Source organism: Buteo buteo, chromosome 16 (assembly GCF_964188355.1).
Source record: "Buteo buteo chromosome 16, bButBut1.hap1.1, whole genome shotgun sequence".
Classification (NCBI taxonomy): Eukaryota; Metazoa; Chordata; class Aves; order Accipitriformes; family Accipitridae; genus Buteo; species Buteo buteo.
In genome coordinates this window covers 2,318,737-2,333,920 of record NC_134186.1, presented here as the reverse complement: position 1 = coordinate 2,333,920, position 15,184 = coordinate 2,318,737, and the positions used below count along the sequence as shown (strand labels likewise).

The 15,184-nt window shown below is 43.7% G+C and overlaps 1 protein-coding gene across 1 annotated transcript in view; it reads right to left on the bottom strand.

Annotated features, from left to right (window-relative positions):
- Positions 1–15,184, bottom strand: part of CSMD2 (CUB and Sushi multiple domains 2) — a 306,984-nt gene that overhangs the window by 121,658 nt on the left and 170,142 nt on the right. Inside the window, exon 13 of the mRNA XM_075047281.1 lies at positions 8,630–8,812. Coding sequence (XP_074903382.1) covers positions 8,630–8,812 — 183 coding nt within the window. The remainder of the gene's footprint in view (positions 1–8,629; positions 8,813–15,184) is intronic.

The following is a 15,184-nucleotide window of genomic DNA, read 5'->3' as shown; positions in this document are numbered from 1 at the left end:
CGCACCTGCAATGCATGGGAATGGGAAAGGCACCAGGTTCAGGAGCTGAAAACGAAGCAGGGAATCACTGTAATAATTTCAGTCTCCATGGAAACAATAAAAAAAAAAAATATCCTGACTTCTCTCTCAGCTTTTAGGTATCATTCCAACTGACTCTGACCACTTGGGAGAGAGCTTGAAGACAGCAATGGATTTTCTGCCTTACCTTTCTTTTTTAAGAAGATCCCTCCTCTAGGCATAGCTTGCTGATGGACTGGAAAAAATAGGACCTCAGCAGGAGCCTGGTTAATAACCGGCATGCCTCACTCAGGAAGCGTACGTCCCGAATAGGTAACAGTGCTGGAAGCTCAGGGCACTGTTCAAGCTGCGAAGCAAAGTGCTTTATATTTTGTATTTTCCTCTTTCTGTATCTGCTGTTTCAATAAACACATCTGCATCACAATGCATTTTCTGTCTTAAAACCCTGAGGCACCAACAGGGCAAGTGGGAGGTGAGGGAAAGGAGTCTAAAGCACATATTAACTGGGAGAACTTTTTTGTATTTCAGAGCAACGAACTCTTCAGCTTCCTCTGATGGAATAGCTGTCACTGCCGGCACGCAGCTAACCGGGGGCGGGAGAGCAAGTATGTTATGAAGAATAAAAAATAGGCAGGTTTTGGGGACCAGATCTTGAGGAAAATATCATCGGTGAACTTAAAATAGACTGTATAGGAGCCTCTGTGCACACAGAAGAGTGCTACAATACCAAAGCGGGTTTCACTTCTACCCACTCAAAACTGGAGCAGTGATTGGTTACCGGGAATAAGATAAGTTTCTTAAACTTACTGGAAGATGCTGATCCCCACTAGGACACTGTTGGGCTGCTTGTCTGCCAGGTTTTCTGCAGCCATCTGTTATTCAGGAGGTGCTCCAAGGCTTCTGCACGAAGACAAGATCCTTTCCTGTGTGCCTGTTTATTTTAAACGGAACTCTCTCCCTCCCTGCAGTCTCTCTTGGGAATCGGTGGCGGTGTCCACAAGATGATGGAATTTTAATTGCCGTGTATTAGCAGTCTAGTGGTCTTATGTACCTTTGCCGTTTTGCTCCTTCGTGGTTTTGCAGAGCATCCTTCCTCCGCTGCAGCACTCTGAGCCGTCTGCCAGCTGCTGCAACACATTCGTCTCCTGCAGGCTGGAAGCTGCAACAGGCTGGGACTTGACTCTCCACAGAGTCCCACGGTCTCGGCACACTGAGAGCACGAAGGATAGCTGCTGTAATGCTAGAAAGGGCAAGGCACCCCTGAAGCGCGTAACTGCAATTGGGGTGACGGCAGCTGCGCCCCAGTGATTAAGCACAGCAGAGGGTGCGCGGGCAGGTTCAGCCACATGTGAAGCTCTGCTTGCGGGGGGCGAGAGAGACTTAAACTTGCACACATCGAGTCCACCTGCAATTGGAAATGACCCATCGAAACTTTCTCCAACACCAACCCCAAATGTAAAGCATTACAGTAAAATAAGGCAGGCATAAGGGAACTTTCTCTGCAGACCAGGCTGAAGATGGCAACATAATGCACAACACATTCTTGTTTTCTGGATATAGAGAAAGGGGAAGGGGACAGAGACAATCTCCTTGCCTGATAAAAGCAGTAAGCGTCATCTCAGATTCCGACTCACGTGAAGAGCAGCAACCTGTCATGCTGAGCAATTGCTGTCAGGAACATGGACAGATGCCTTGGCACAGGACAGCTCATTTACAGCAGCATGAAACCCTATCAGGGTAACAGTTCAACTGATCCAATCAGTAAAATAACAAGCATGGAGACAACCCAATAAACTGCATCCTCCTGATCAGCGCCGAGAGCGCAGCTGGGAGCACCTCTGGTGAGCTGCGTGCACGGTGACGTGGCCTAACACCACGGTGAAATCCTCCACTCCAGCTCTCCCCACGTGCAGGCTCTCTCCGCAGGAGCAGCATCCCTGCTGAGGACACGAGAGCTGGCCACATCTGCTGGATCACCACCCCAACCTCATCTCGCATCCTCCAGCCTTATCACTGCAACCTTCTTGCTGAACCAGGCTGACTGCACACAAGTACCCCAAGCCCCTCACAATTTGTTAGAAACCGAGAGAACACACGGAGCAGCACCCCGCTGCTTCTGGCTCTACAACTGCTAGACAAAACTCACTGAGAAAGTAACACCGTGGAGAAAACCGTCTCTGGTTGGACCCAGGTGGACGTCAGCTTTCCCCAGGTGGACGTCAGCTTTCCTTAGATACAGACACCAAGGGAAACTTTGCAACTCAATTGACAAGTGGCACACTGGGAGACGTGCAGCTCATTTGAGACAACTCTCAAGAAAGAGCAGAAGGGACTGGTTAAGCCAGCCCCCTTATAAAGTCACAGAAAGGGAAATGGAAAATTTTCATATAGGTTACAACAAAAAAAACCCTGGGGAGCCGGAGGGGGTCAATTATAACTCAATTCATTGTTGTTAAGAAGGTGCTTAAGTGCATCTCTGCCCAGCACTTAAGCACGTATGTCTACTTAAGCCAACATTTATATCTCAGTGCTTTGCTAAACTGGGGCTGCAGTGCAGAACAAGGGCTTTGAGGGAAAGTGCCCTGCTTAAAATTAAGAAGGGAATGGTCTTACATGGCTGCAACTGTGAAACAAGGTTGTTAACAAAAGCTACAAATCCCGCATGTATATAGAGATCATGGTAATCCTGCCTTCATTTAATTTGCCTCCCTTACTGCCAGAGAAAGACTGGATCTCAGCAGCTCAGGGGAACAGGCTGAAGATAAGAAGCATTTCACCACCGATTTGCTGCCCTGACCCCAACTCAGATGGAGGGCAAGCAGAAGGTGTTAATGGGTCCTGAAGGACACACATCTGTTGCACAAATGCAGAAACCATCCAAGCCCTGGAAGTGGCCTCAGCAGGCAACGAGCCCGTTTCTTGGCAGGCTTTCAGCTGCACAAACCCAGGATGCGACCAGCTGCTTTGCAGAGGTCAGAGTTGACGTGTTTTGGTAGGTTAAGGTTAGCTATCAGTTCCCTTTCCCAGCTTGTCTGGCAGAGATAATTAGAGCGTCTCTGTCATTAGATCAGGAAAATCGTATCAGGGTGCTTCATAAAAGCATCAGTCAAAAAAATAAAAAACTCCACACAGCAAAACAGCTTGGAAAAAAAATATTAGTAGAATCCCTACATTTCTTCCAAAGTCCACTAAAAGCAACTGCGTCTACAAGCAGATAAGCAAGTCCAATGTTAACTAGAAAAAGGAAACCTGTTTACAGCTGGAAGGAGAAACACTTTGTGAGTTAACATAAACTGTTCCATTAGCACTGCAAAAAGCAAGAGGAATTAAGAATAAAAGAAAGAATATGAAGAGCATACAATGGATCAGGTTTCATCAGAAGAATGGCAGCCTATGCTACAGTTCAAATGTCTAAAAAACTCCCTTATAATGAAAAAAGTATCAATTCCTTTAAAAGAAAATTTTCTGGAATTTCCAATTGATCCTTTATTGTCCAATAATTCTTTATTCTGATCGTCTTAAACATCCACCTCCTTAATACAGATGATAAAACAATTCTTGGTTCCTACAGATCTCCAGAAAGGAGTATCCAATCTCAATTTATGAATGTTTAGGTATGGAGAACCCATCACTGCCTTCAGTAGGCTGCTCCAAGGATTAACAACTCTGTTAAAAAGCTGTTATTTTTAAAAAGGCAAACTATGCTTTTATTGCTGCTAACCTAAGAGACACTTTTCTCCAAATTACTCTTCACAGGGAAGGTTCCGTAGGTTGCGGTGAATAGTGGGCAGGAAAAGAAGAAAAGAGAAGGAAGAAAGAAAGAGAAAGAAAATAATGACCAATTGACAATTTAACTTAGAGCTAAATGAAAAACTCGTCAAGCGATATGAAATTACATGGTTCTGTTCAGTACATTACTGGGAAAAACATCTATTGCGCTTTGCATTTCCAGCTACTAATCCTGAATGTTTGTACCAGACAGTGCACACAAAAGGTCAGCCACTCAGCTCAAAACTACAATTCGCAATCTCTACAAAGAGGAGCTAAGATTATTTAGCAGGTATAATAGGCCAATATGGCATTAACAAAAAAAAGGAGTAATTACCACTAAAGAGAAGAGAGATTTTTATACTGCTATTAAAGAAAATCAGATGTTCAAGAGTCTGGAAAACTGCACAAAATCATAATGCCTCCAAAGAGGACAACTGCGTTAGTGCTGTCCACCCGCGTGGAATGACAGTGGATCCTGGGCTGTGCCGACCTCTGACTGGAGCCAACTCGGCGACAACTCTCAACAACCCAAAGGATTTTGGTGGTGCTCAGCTTGGTCTGAGAAAGTCAATGCACTATTCACAACAAGGCAGCACAGATCTCCAGCGTTAGTGGGTACAGCGCTGCTTCTTCCCAGCGTTCCTGCATGTCACGGCAACCGTAAGCAAATGGGAGAGGAGAAATGGGCTGTGGTTGAGGTTTTCAAGTGAACAAGAAGGGAAGAAAGCATAACATCTGCTCCAAAGCCAGAGAAGGGAACACACAATTTAACATAATCTCAATTGGAAATGCTTTGGGAAATGCCTTCTGCTCTGTTCAGAGGAATATTATGCATGACTAGTGCTCTAAGCAGGTCTATAATACAAAGAGAATTTACGATAACACAACAAAGAAAGTCACTGGAAACTAATGAAGATCCTAGCGGAAGATCAGAGTAAGAGCCCTGTAATGACTATCGGATCAGTGGATGTAAAGCGTCTGGAGGAGCCCAGAAGTACTCTGAAACAGCAAAACTCAAATTACAGCCTCTCCATTTAAACATACACACACATATACACATACACACACGCGCACATATTTATGCCCAGTCTTTGTGGGGTTGCAGTCAAGTGACGCCAAACAAATACCCCTCAGTTCAGTGCAGAAACCTCCACCCCCAGGTTTGCTCGATGCACTGCAATCAGAATGTACATACTGTTTTATTTCACTATGTTTTATTTACCTTTAGAACACACATGACGGGTCCAGAAAACTTTAAGTTTGCAAGCTTGAGACCAATGACCTAAAGTTGTATCAGAAAGTAAGTTGTTTTCAGAAATGACTCTCCCAGAGCAACTGGCAGAGGAAAGTCAGAACAAGGCAAAAACTTTGTCTTTATTCAGTGCTATGGTTACAAATGACATATACTGTCATGACAGTTTATGCCATAATTATCTATCACGTAAAATGACAGCACTGCTTGGCGCAAGTCAACCATTCAGCTCAAGGTGCAGGACTGAAAACTCCGGAGTTGTAGGTTGCGGGCTCACAGGGGCAGGGCTGCAGGCAGGAGGACAAGGAGAGAAGGGAAGGGAAGCTGCTGGAGAGGAATAGCAAAGAACCCTGTAAGTCTTACTGAAGTGCTGCAGAAACCCTCCAAGCGCGCCATCCCCCTGCAGCGGGGATGAGAACACTACCTTTCCATGGCAAGGAAACATAAACCTTGTGAAACAAATTTTGGTCATAGAAAATGTTTTGTAGCAGGGCCTTCCACTGCAATAGTTCACATAAAATCAGATAATGAGTTTTTTCCTACTATAACATGAGTATGTTTAAACAGTAATTCCAACCATGTATTTGAAAGTTATGGCTCTACTGAAACGCCCTGCTCCCCGACTATGTCTATCCAGACTTTCATCATCATTCTCCCTGTGGTAACTGAACAACTCACCGGCTTCCCGTTATAGCTGTAATTATGGGCTGGTTCCCCATTCATAAGCTTAATAATCTCCTCAGCCACAGGTAAGTGCAGACTTCAGTTTGATTATTATATCCCTTACGAGTTCCTACCATCAGAGCACAAACTTCATCTAAGTAGCACAATGATTTTCCTTTGGTAACATTTATCCGCATGACATCTCCTAAGCCCATTTTACTGTCCTTCAAGACTTCAAGAAAACTGAACATAGCTCTGTACGAAAGCAACGGCTCGGGTTATCCTCAGTTATGAGAACTGCCTTAGCCTTTGACAGATATCACTTTGAAAATGCGAGTGTCAAGAGCGAGCAACGGTAACTACGAAGCTGATTTGAGCACTACGAGGTGCTGTGGAATACGGAGAAAGAGAGGTCTTCAGTACCCAGTCATCACTGACACCCAGACACCCACGTTGCCAGAAGCAGACACCAAGCTCACAGCACAGACAAGAGGGATGATTGCGCTCCCCCATCCCGCTACAGTACGACAGGTTCCCAGGCTCCAGTGCAGTCGTTTCAGGTATCTCAGCTCATCAGAGATAACCTGAATATACGCAGCAAGGCCAGGGATACCTTGCTTAGTAAGGGATTTGCAGGAGACACGTGCTAAGAAGGTCTTGCAAAGTTTCTCAAGTGCCCTACGTGCTCACCCTGGATGGTTAAGGGATGCAATGACAACAAAGAGGATGAAGATGGAAGGTCTGTTATCATGAAGGCACAGACAGTCACAAATTAAGAACCCATTGCAATAAGCAGATGCATTACTTAAATGGTTTGTGTTGCTCTGTCATCGAAGCCCCAGGAAATGAGTTCTCCACAATAAATTCTGTCTGCTCATAAATCATTTGCTCAGGACAGCAGGATGCACCATAGCGCACTGTTTAATCTCCGTCTGCATTTGTCATGGATTTGCAGCCAGAATCAGAAGCACTGAATTGTTTGCATATTCCAACCAGCAGCACATAAATCAGGTTACCTTATTTTCCCACCTCATGCCCAATACATTTAATGGTCTCCCAACATTTACAGAGAGTTGTTACTAATCCCACTACAGATTTCATGCCAGGTTACACATTTTGTCATGTAACCTCTTCTGATTCATGCACACTAATATGACGCCATCTAGAATAAAGGCAGGGGAGGTAAAGGTGTAGAGAGGGCTATGAAATACTTTTTCCACTACCTACACGTTGCCTTGTTGATTGAGAAATATCCAAAGCTGGAGGGCTGCAGAGAACAGAATACAATGGAATTATTGTAACTAAAAGATTTATGCCTGTGCTATGCTTTGCATGGACTGCTGATTGGGCCTTCATTTGATGCCAGTATCTACCCACAAAAAAATAATCCTACTTTACTGGAAAGTCTCCTTTCTACACTACTGTGATCCAGTCCTCTCATACTGGGCACAAACTATGGGTTTAGTCTCACTGCAAACTATCAGCAAGAACCTCAACCAAACCATCAGCTGTTCAAATTCATCTGAACTTCTTGGAAATGAAAAAAAAAAAAAGACACCCAACTCTGACACTAAGCACAGAAACAGTTTAACATTCCCCACTTGAAAGATAACCAGGAAAACTCCATTTTCCTCATCAGCATTTTCAGCTGATTTGCTTAAAGAGAAAACCAAGTAGGAAGGGAGTCATAGCATCTGGAAAAGGCAAAACTCACAAAGTAATTGCTTCCTTTCCCCAAATAGACATTCTCCAACGCTCAGAGCTTAGTTTTTGAAAAGAAAGGCACTTACTTGAAACTGGTTTCCCACATTCTCCCCGACCTTGCCAGTGTAAGGACACTAAAGCCCCTGCTTCTCCCACAGCTCCTGAAGAACCCAGATCCAGCTCCGACGTAACGAGGGTTGCTCCCCCAGCTGTGTAACCTCTCTGGTACAGATCAACTCCCCCCCCACTACAAATGACCATTTTGGACTGGAGTATCTAACACCAGCATATCTATTTATCTGCACAGTGAATACACACTTCTAAAAAAGAACATTTCTGTTTTCTCTCTATCCATTTTCCCCACACTTTTGTCCTCTGTTGCTCAACTGAATTTTCCTTCCCTATTTTTTTGTTAGGTTCAGTCTCACTCCCCTACACCATAGTATCTGTTCAAAAGGCACAAACTTTAACATACCCAACTAAGTAGAGATGAGACAAAAAGAAGAGTTTGCTTGTCACCAATTGGGGAAAACATATATACTTTTATGCATTTTGGTAATGCCCAAATATAACACTGTTTCGGCGTGAAGCTTCGGTCAAAATAAAGCAGATTACCCAATGCGTCTTCAAAGGTCAGTGAGACCATTAAAACCCAATGGGGACTGTGCACATAACTCCCATTTACATCTGAAAATTTGATCCTTAGTCACTACTGAGAGCATAATATCCTACTTCTGCTGAGAACTCATGCAACAATTTAAAAATTGAGGTCCAGCAGCAGGGAGCCTGAATATTGTCAGATAATGAAGGAAAATTAAATGGCCAAAAATAGAATCAAGTTTTAAATTATTTTTATGTGTGTGTCCGTGCCCATGCCTCCCGTCTCAGACACCAAAGCCCTACTTTCTCTCCAGAAGGGATTCTGAACCAGAATGCCGGGAGGGCAGAGGGGTAGAGCAGAGAGAGCACACGGTCCCAGTGCAACCCCAAATCTCCATCTGGACGCTGGTCCCTGCTGCACAGCCCTTCTCGGCTGAGAGAAGAGCCAAACCAAACTCTCCCCACAGCTTCGGTTAAGTGAAGCTGCAGCTTGGTGCCATCTCTGCCACCACAAGAACTTGTCCTATCCCAGGTACCAAGCACAGAGCACAAACACACTGGTTACGTGACCGCCTCACCACACAACGAAGACATTTTAGAGCCGTCTCCTCACTGACTTACAAACACAAACTGGTTTCTGAGCAGACCACTGGCTACTCTTTTGGCAGGTAATTGTTTTCTGTCCCTTCAACTCAAAGGCAGGCTGGCACTCAAACTTCAAACTGTCCCCGTGGCGAAACGTGGATCCTTCTCTCCTGCCGTAGGCTGGGATCCCAGGATCACCGCAGCTCCCTTGGTCAATCTCTGGAGGGGAAAAAAAAAATAAATAAAGAAAACAAAAGTTGCATGGGGGAAGGCTCTGACACCGAGCTGGTGCAATACCTGGCATACATCTGCGCTGCGTGCTGCTTGTCAGCGCTCTGGCAAAGACATCGCATCCCCGCATTGCCAGCGGCGCAGAACGCAGCCGAGATCTCTGTCCTAACACACAAATTTTACCACTGTCACTGTAAGGCCCTCCCTAACAACCCCTCCTAACTGCTTCCTCATCCTTAAATTAATCATGACTAAATGGAAAATACAGCGATACCCAAGGAGATCCTACTCTGCATCTGCTTCAAGGACTTCTTTTGAAGCAGAGAGACCCCATCTCACTAAACGGGACCAGGCCTTCGACTCCTTTGGCAAAGAGGATACAGTCGGGATGAATTTGCTGGATTGCCACGTCTGCCGTCTCTCCTTCCCTTCCCACCCCCATTTCAATTTCTGCGTGTGGTCCCGAAGCAGACAGCTGACACCTTGTTGCACAGAAACATACAGTTAATCTCTTGCTGCACATGTATTTTGACTTCAAATAAATCATGGACACAATTTTCTGTTATCTTCTGCTCTGTACAATTTCATTTCAAAGGGCCCCCTGGTCTGTATCACTATTAGCTACAAAACGCCATTCCTTTACAGCCTCCTTAGCGCTCCCACATTATTTATCTGCTTCACATTCATCTCGTCTTCCACATTCTCTCGTTTTTATCCCCATCATCTATGATCAGCCCCGCTGTCCTTTCTCCCCATTTTCAATTTCTTACACCAAATTGGAAACTTCTTTTATGACATTTTCTTTACAGAGGAAAAATCACATAATCTGAGATTTGCATTACTCCATCTAATATTCCAGTTTGGTTTGAATAACAACAAGCACCTCATTACTATTCTGATTTCAGGCAACTTAGATACAGGTGTATTTTGAATAGAAGTCACAACAAGCACCTAGCTGCTGCTGCCGTATGCATCTTGAACTAAAAAGTCACTGCCAGGTAATGAAGCATCCCAAAAATAATTTAACATAAATTAATATTAATGTTAAAGTTTTCATGGAATCAGTTTCTTTTTTTGCTTGTCAGTGAAAAGAGTTTGGCAGGATTTACGTATCTTCCTGCAGACTTTGAAACCCCCAATGTTTAAGAATTGTACTTCCATATAAAAAGGACAAATAAAACAAAACAGTTTGGATATTAAAATAGCACTGGACTGTACATTACTCTCCAAAAAAAGGCAGGAGACAAATAGTGCAAATCATGAAACAAAATTCGGCTTTAAAACTCAAGAAATAGTGACAAGATCAAAGGGTAGCATGCTTATTTTAAATACGTATCATTATGTCCTGACAGAGACACGGGAAACTGATAACGCTTTCTGCTACGAGTCAACAGCCTTTAAAAGTTAATTTTTGTTACTCCTTTCCTTCCCACACCTTGAAGTCTTGAAATACAGTATTAGCAAGTAAAACTGATGGCAAGCTGTCCCGCAGGGTGCCTTTCACCCAGCGTCTCCAGTTCCTGCCATCACCAGAGCCTGCGATGTTGGGTGCCCTGGGGAAGGAAACGATGCGTGTCCCAGTACCACTCCGGTTCCTGACATTTGGTCAGGACGAGATGGACACTAACACGTGTCACTCCAGCCATCTCTTAAAACAAAGTGTTAAGTCATCTCCCAGCCCACCGACACATGGAGCAGAACCACCAGCACTTCTCAGGCTGCTCCTCCACGTTCAGAGGCTCTTCTTCCACTGGGAACCAACAAAGCTCTTCGACACACAGACACGCACCGTATTCCTGCCCACGCCAGACTCCAGCGAGGGAGGGAGCCCTGTCCTCCTAAGCTCAGGTCCAGCAAGGCTAAGATCTCATTGCCAGCCCGAAGAGCTTCCCTCTGCACAGGGGCAGAGGGGCTGCAGACAGCCGTGGCGAGCAGCTCCAGCTACCGCAGAAGCCAAAGGGAGCTACAGGCGTTCAGAATATTCATTGCTTTTGTAAAATGAGGACATGCTCAGGCTACCAGATACTCAGAAAAAATGCAGCCAAGCAAAGAAAAAGAACTCCCTTTCGACCCTCTGCTGAGAAAGAATAAAGGTAACAGAGATGCTCTCGAGGACTGAGTGAATGTCCTCCCTCCCTCCCAGGGCTCCCCCCTCACTTGTGAGCTCGGGTAGCCCTTTTCTGTCACCCTGCACGAACCCAGCTGGAACATTTTTACAGAGAGAGTGAAATCACAGGTTTAAGAATGGGAGAGAAATGAAGAATTAGACCTCACATTTTCCACTATGCACACGATCTCCAAGTTAGCAGCATGCAAACAAAGCTAGCACATTTTATTACAGCAGCGGGGTCAGAAAATGAAATTTCTGTCCTGAGAAAGTCTCCTGGTTCCTACATTTCTTTTCATACAGAGTAAAATTCATGAAATATTTAGCAGAGCAGAAATTCCAAAAATGAGTGATTCAGAAATATCAAAACATGTTACTTCAATAAGACTGAAACATTTCTCCTGATGAATGTTTAAGTAAAATCACTTCCACATTAGAATAATAAAAGTCAAAACTAAACAAGAACATCTAAATCAAGTGTTTTGACATTATTTAAATGAAACAAGTTGACATGAATCTTTCAAAACTTCTCCATCAAATATTATATCACACACATAAGATTTTGACAAAACAGCATTTTCTAACAGAAAATGTTTCACCAGAAATTTTTCATCAGCTATTTATGCTATTTGTCTGCTGGTGGTGGGTGGGGAAACTGGGTCCCTTTGCTCAGCGCAGAGGAGGCAGCCTACATTTCCAGAGTGACTCATGAGAGCAAGAACCTCTCTGCTCCTTTACACAGCTGCACAGAAACTCTGTGGGGACCCAAAATTTAGGCCGCTCTCTTCCCAGGGTTCCGTGGGAATTTCTGCTCCTGCCTGACTCGTCTGTGGAGGAAAACGAGGATTTTGGAGCTGCAAAAAAGCACTGCACTAGCAAAACTCCAGTTTCTGGAAAAAATACCCACAAGATGTGGGATTTGTGAGCACTTAGGGGCCATACCTGAGGAAATCAGACAAACGTTACCCACAGTCAGAAAAGACCCTCGATTAAATACTTAACCTCACGTGCATTATTTCATACATATATTAACTTCGCTTAAACTACTGAAAGCTAATAGTCTCAGGTATGTATCTGAGGGAACAACAACCAGGGTGTTGCTGTTGCATTGTTCTTCTTGTTAACTCCAACAATGAGAAAAAAAGGATCTGAAAAGGAAACATGATGAGGAGGAGGGGATAAACTAAGCAGAAAAGGCCCTTTCTGCATATCTTTGCCACATTCCTCCCATCAAAACCACTGTTGCAGGGCAAATGCAGAAACTGAATCTAGCAGGCTCATTAGAACCCTGTGGCATAACATCAAATCACTGCCGCTAAGGTTTATACAAGACTTAAATACAAGTAACATGACCCTGAGCGCGGTTCAGGTCAACCCATCATAAGCTAAAAGCCTTCGTGTCTGTTGGTTCAGCAGTATTTCAGCGCTAGTGTTTTATGACATGAGTCAATACATTAAATGGAAAAGCAGAGTAGGAAAGATATAAGCACTGAGTTTTCTGACAGACTTCCACACTCAACAATATTGGGGGGGTTAGGTAATGTAGAACCTAAAAAATTAAATAAATACATGCATGTAATCAATGAAAACCACCTGCATGTTACCTGGGCTTCTCAGTGAAACCTGAGAGCATTTCACCAGACAAAACCAAAGACAGTGCTCCACGCCAGGGAGCACAATCTCAGCTTTGAAAGCTAATTCTGAACAACAGCGGCATCAGAACTAGTTTCAGGTAGGTGTATTTTTTCCCCAAGTCTCCTAGGATGAAGGAACTTAAGAGGTTATTGTTTGTTCTCATTTTGACATATATGTACGAACACCTTTACATGCCGCTTGCATGCAGGCATCTATATAGAGAGTTCTGTATTTACATAACATTCGTAAAAACAGATGTGGAAACCCAGCAAGCTCATCTGACCAAACACCTTGGGCAGCACCGATTTGATTATAACCAGAAAGGTCAGGAGAGGAAATCTTCAGGCTCCAGCTCTGCAGAGCTCCTAAGCCTCTTAGCACCATGGGGCTAAATTTCAGCTCTAAAGCTAACCACTCCAGAGCCAAACACTTAGTCAGCACTTCAACAACAATAAATATTGTTTAATCATCCCCTGCCTGCAGCACGCTGGTAGTTCAGAACATCGACCTTAGTCAGCTCTACCCAATATAACCCAATTCCAACAGAAATCCAAACTAGATTAGTGTGTGTGTCTATAAATCTAGTTTTAATTTTAAATTATTACTTTATATTAAAAATATATAAGTATAAATGTAAAACTAAATTAAAATCTGGCTTTGTTCTATTTTTTCATGTTTTAATATTTCTGTCTCTTACCGTAGAATTTTATACTATTGATTTACTTTTATACTGTTGCTTATAATAACCTCAAGCTCATCAGTAACAGAAACATGTTTTTCCCCCACACCTCCCCTGCGGTAGAGACCAAGCATCTTCAGCCCACCAATGTGGAACATAACTGCAGAAGGATTGTGGGTGAGATTATGGGAGTCTGAATCCTCTTCAACGAACCCTAAATTTCTCAAGAACTTTTGAAAATGTTGCCTGAAGGAATTATTTATTCCCAGCCGTTACAAGGGGTTGACCTGGAAGCTTTCAAAGAACCGTATCGATGGCTGTGGAAGGCATCAGCTCTAAGGGGAAGGCATTCTCAGAACAAGTCATCTGAGATTAAAGGAAAGAAGGGGGAAAATAAGACCCAGGACCCCAGGAGGCCGTAAAGCCCTCTCACAAGTCAAGCACTGAATTGCAGTATCAATCAGCTCGCTATAGTTGTGAGAAAGAAAAGACTTTTCCAGCAAAGTGGAGCTTAATATAAATTTCTTCTGACAAGCACTAGAAGTCCAAAAACATTGTTCACTATTATGAAAGAATGTCTGTTGGAAAGGATAAAAGTGGCTGCAGTTGAGACATTGGAGACTTAGAAGTAATCTTCATGAACATTAATGAGCCAGATCCTCAGCTGGTAAAGGCTGACACAGCTTAATTGAAAATCAATGCTGTCACACTAATTTACACCCACTGAGCATTTGTTCCAAATGCATCCAATCTTGCAGTGCAGATTTGGAAAAACCTGAATCCAGATCCCTTGTGTTTTGTATACTCTTCCCGGTGCAAATATGCTTTCTCTTTACTTACAAGTGAAGCAAAAGCACCTGGTTGGCTCCCCTTTCTTAGGAATCCTACATTAAAAATTTGATGGCATATTGCCGCCCTCAGCATGTTCTTTCCAACAGGTCCTTGAATCTGTGCATCAATAAATCTCTTAGGCGTGACTGTTTCAGCAGTAGCAAACAGGCTTCATGACTGCATTACGCTTAAAATGTACGCTAAAACTTACAGGTTTTAGGATAGATGGCTATTTAAACACACTCTATAAGCAATACTCTGCCCTTCTATTAGGCAGATTTTTCGTCTTGACTTTATATAGCTCCATTAGCTGTAATTTTCATCTCACAATTAGGAAGAAGCGTGGCCATAAAACCGATACTGAAACTTGTTAGTAAGTTGCACATAATTTCATAACGTATTTGGCAAGTGCTAATTGCCTCTTACTTAAACATCTCTTGCTTTGTAACTCAAAGTATTTGCAAAAACTAAGAGTTTTATGGACCTGGCTGATTGGAGATTAGCTTAACCTCAGGACAGCGCCAGCGTGGACCTTAGGCATGGAGCATATTTCTTTGTTCATGCACAAATCCATTTTGCAAGGTCAGTAAGCTGCTGTACAAAGACTGCAGAGATGCCCAGAAAAAGAGAAAAGATTCGAACGATAGGCAGAGAGTAGCCTCTACTTCTAACACATGCAAAGCAGACACACTCCCCAGGGAAGGGTCCCTCCTTCAAGGCCCATCAGGGGACACAGGAGAGCCAGAACACTCCATTTTTTTTATTTCTCTAGGAGGTTATGGACATAAAGTACAGCAAAATAGGCAGCAGCTGTGCAGGGAAAGCTGATGAGTAGGGAAGGGAGAAGCACATTTGACATTAGAAGCTCCATACAACAGGACTCCAAAGCATGAATGATAACGGTGATCCCCAAACCGACTGGTGAGGTCACAGGGAGCAAGAGCAGCTCAGCCTTGCTATAGATCAACCTACCAATAACATCGAAGCAAGTCAGAGGAGGAAGAAGTCAAGCTCCTTATAGATCCAAAGTTCGCAGAAGATGAACAACAGTGTAAGGAAGTCCCTAGATCATGTACTTTGCAACTTTATGTGCTATGCTATGGGGTAA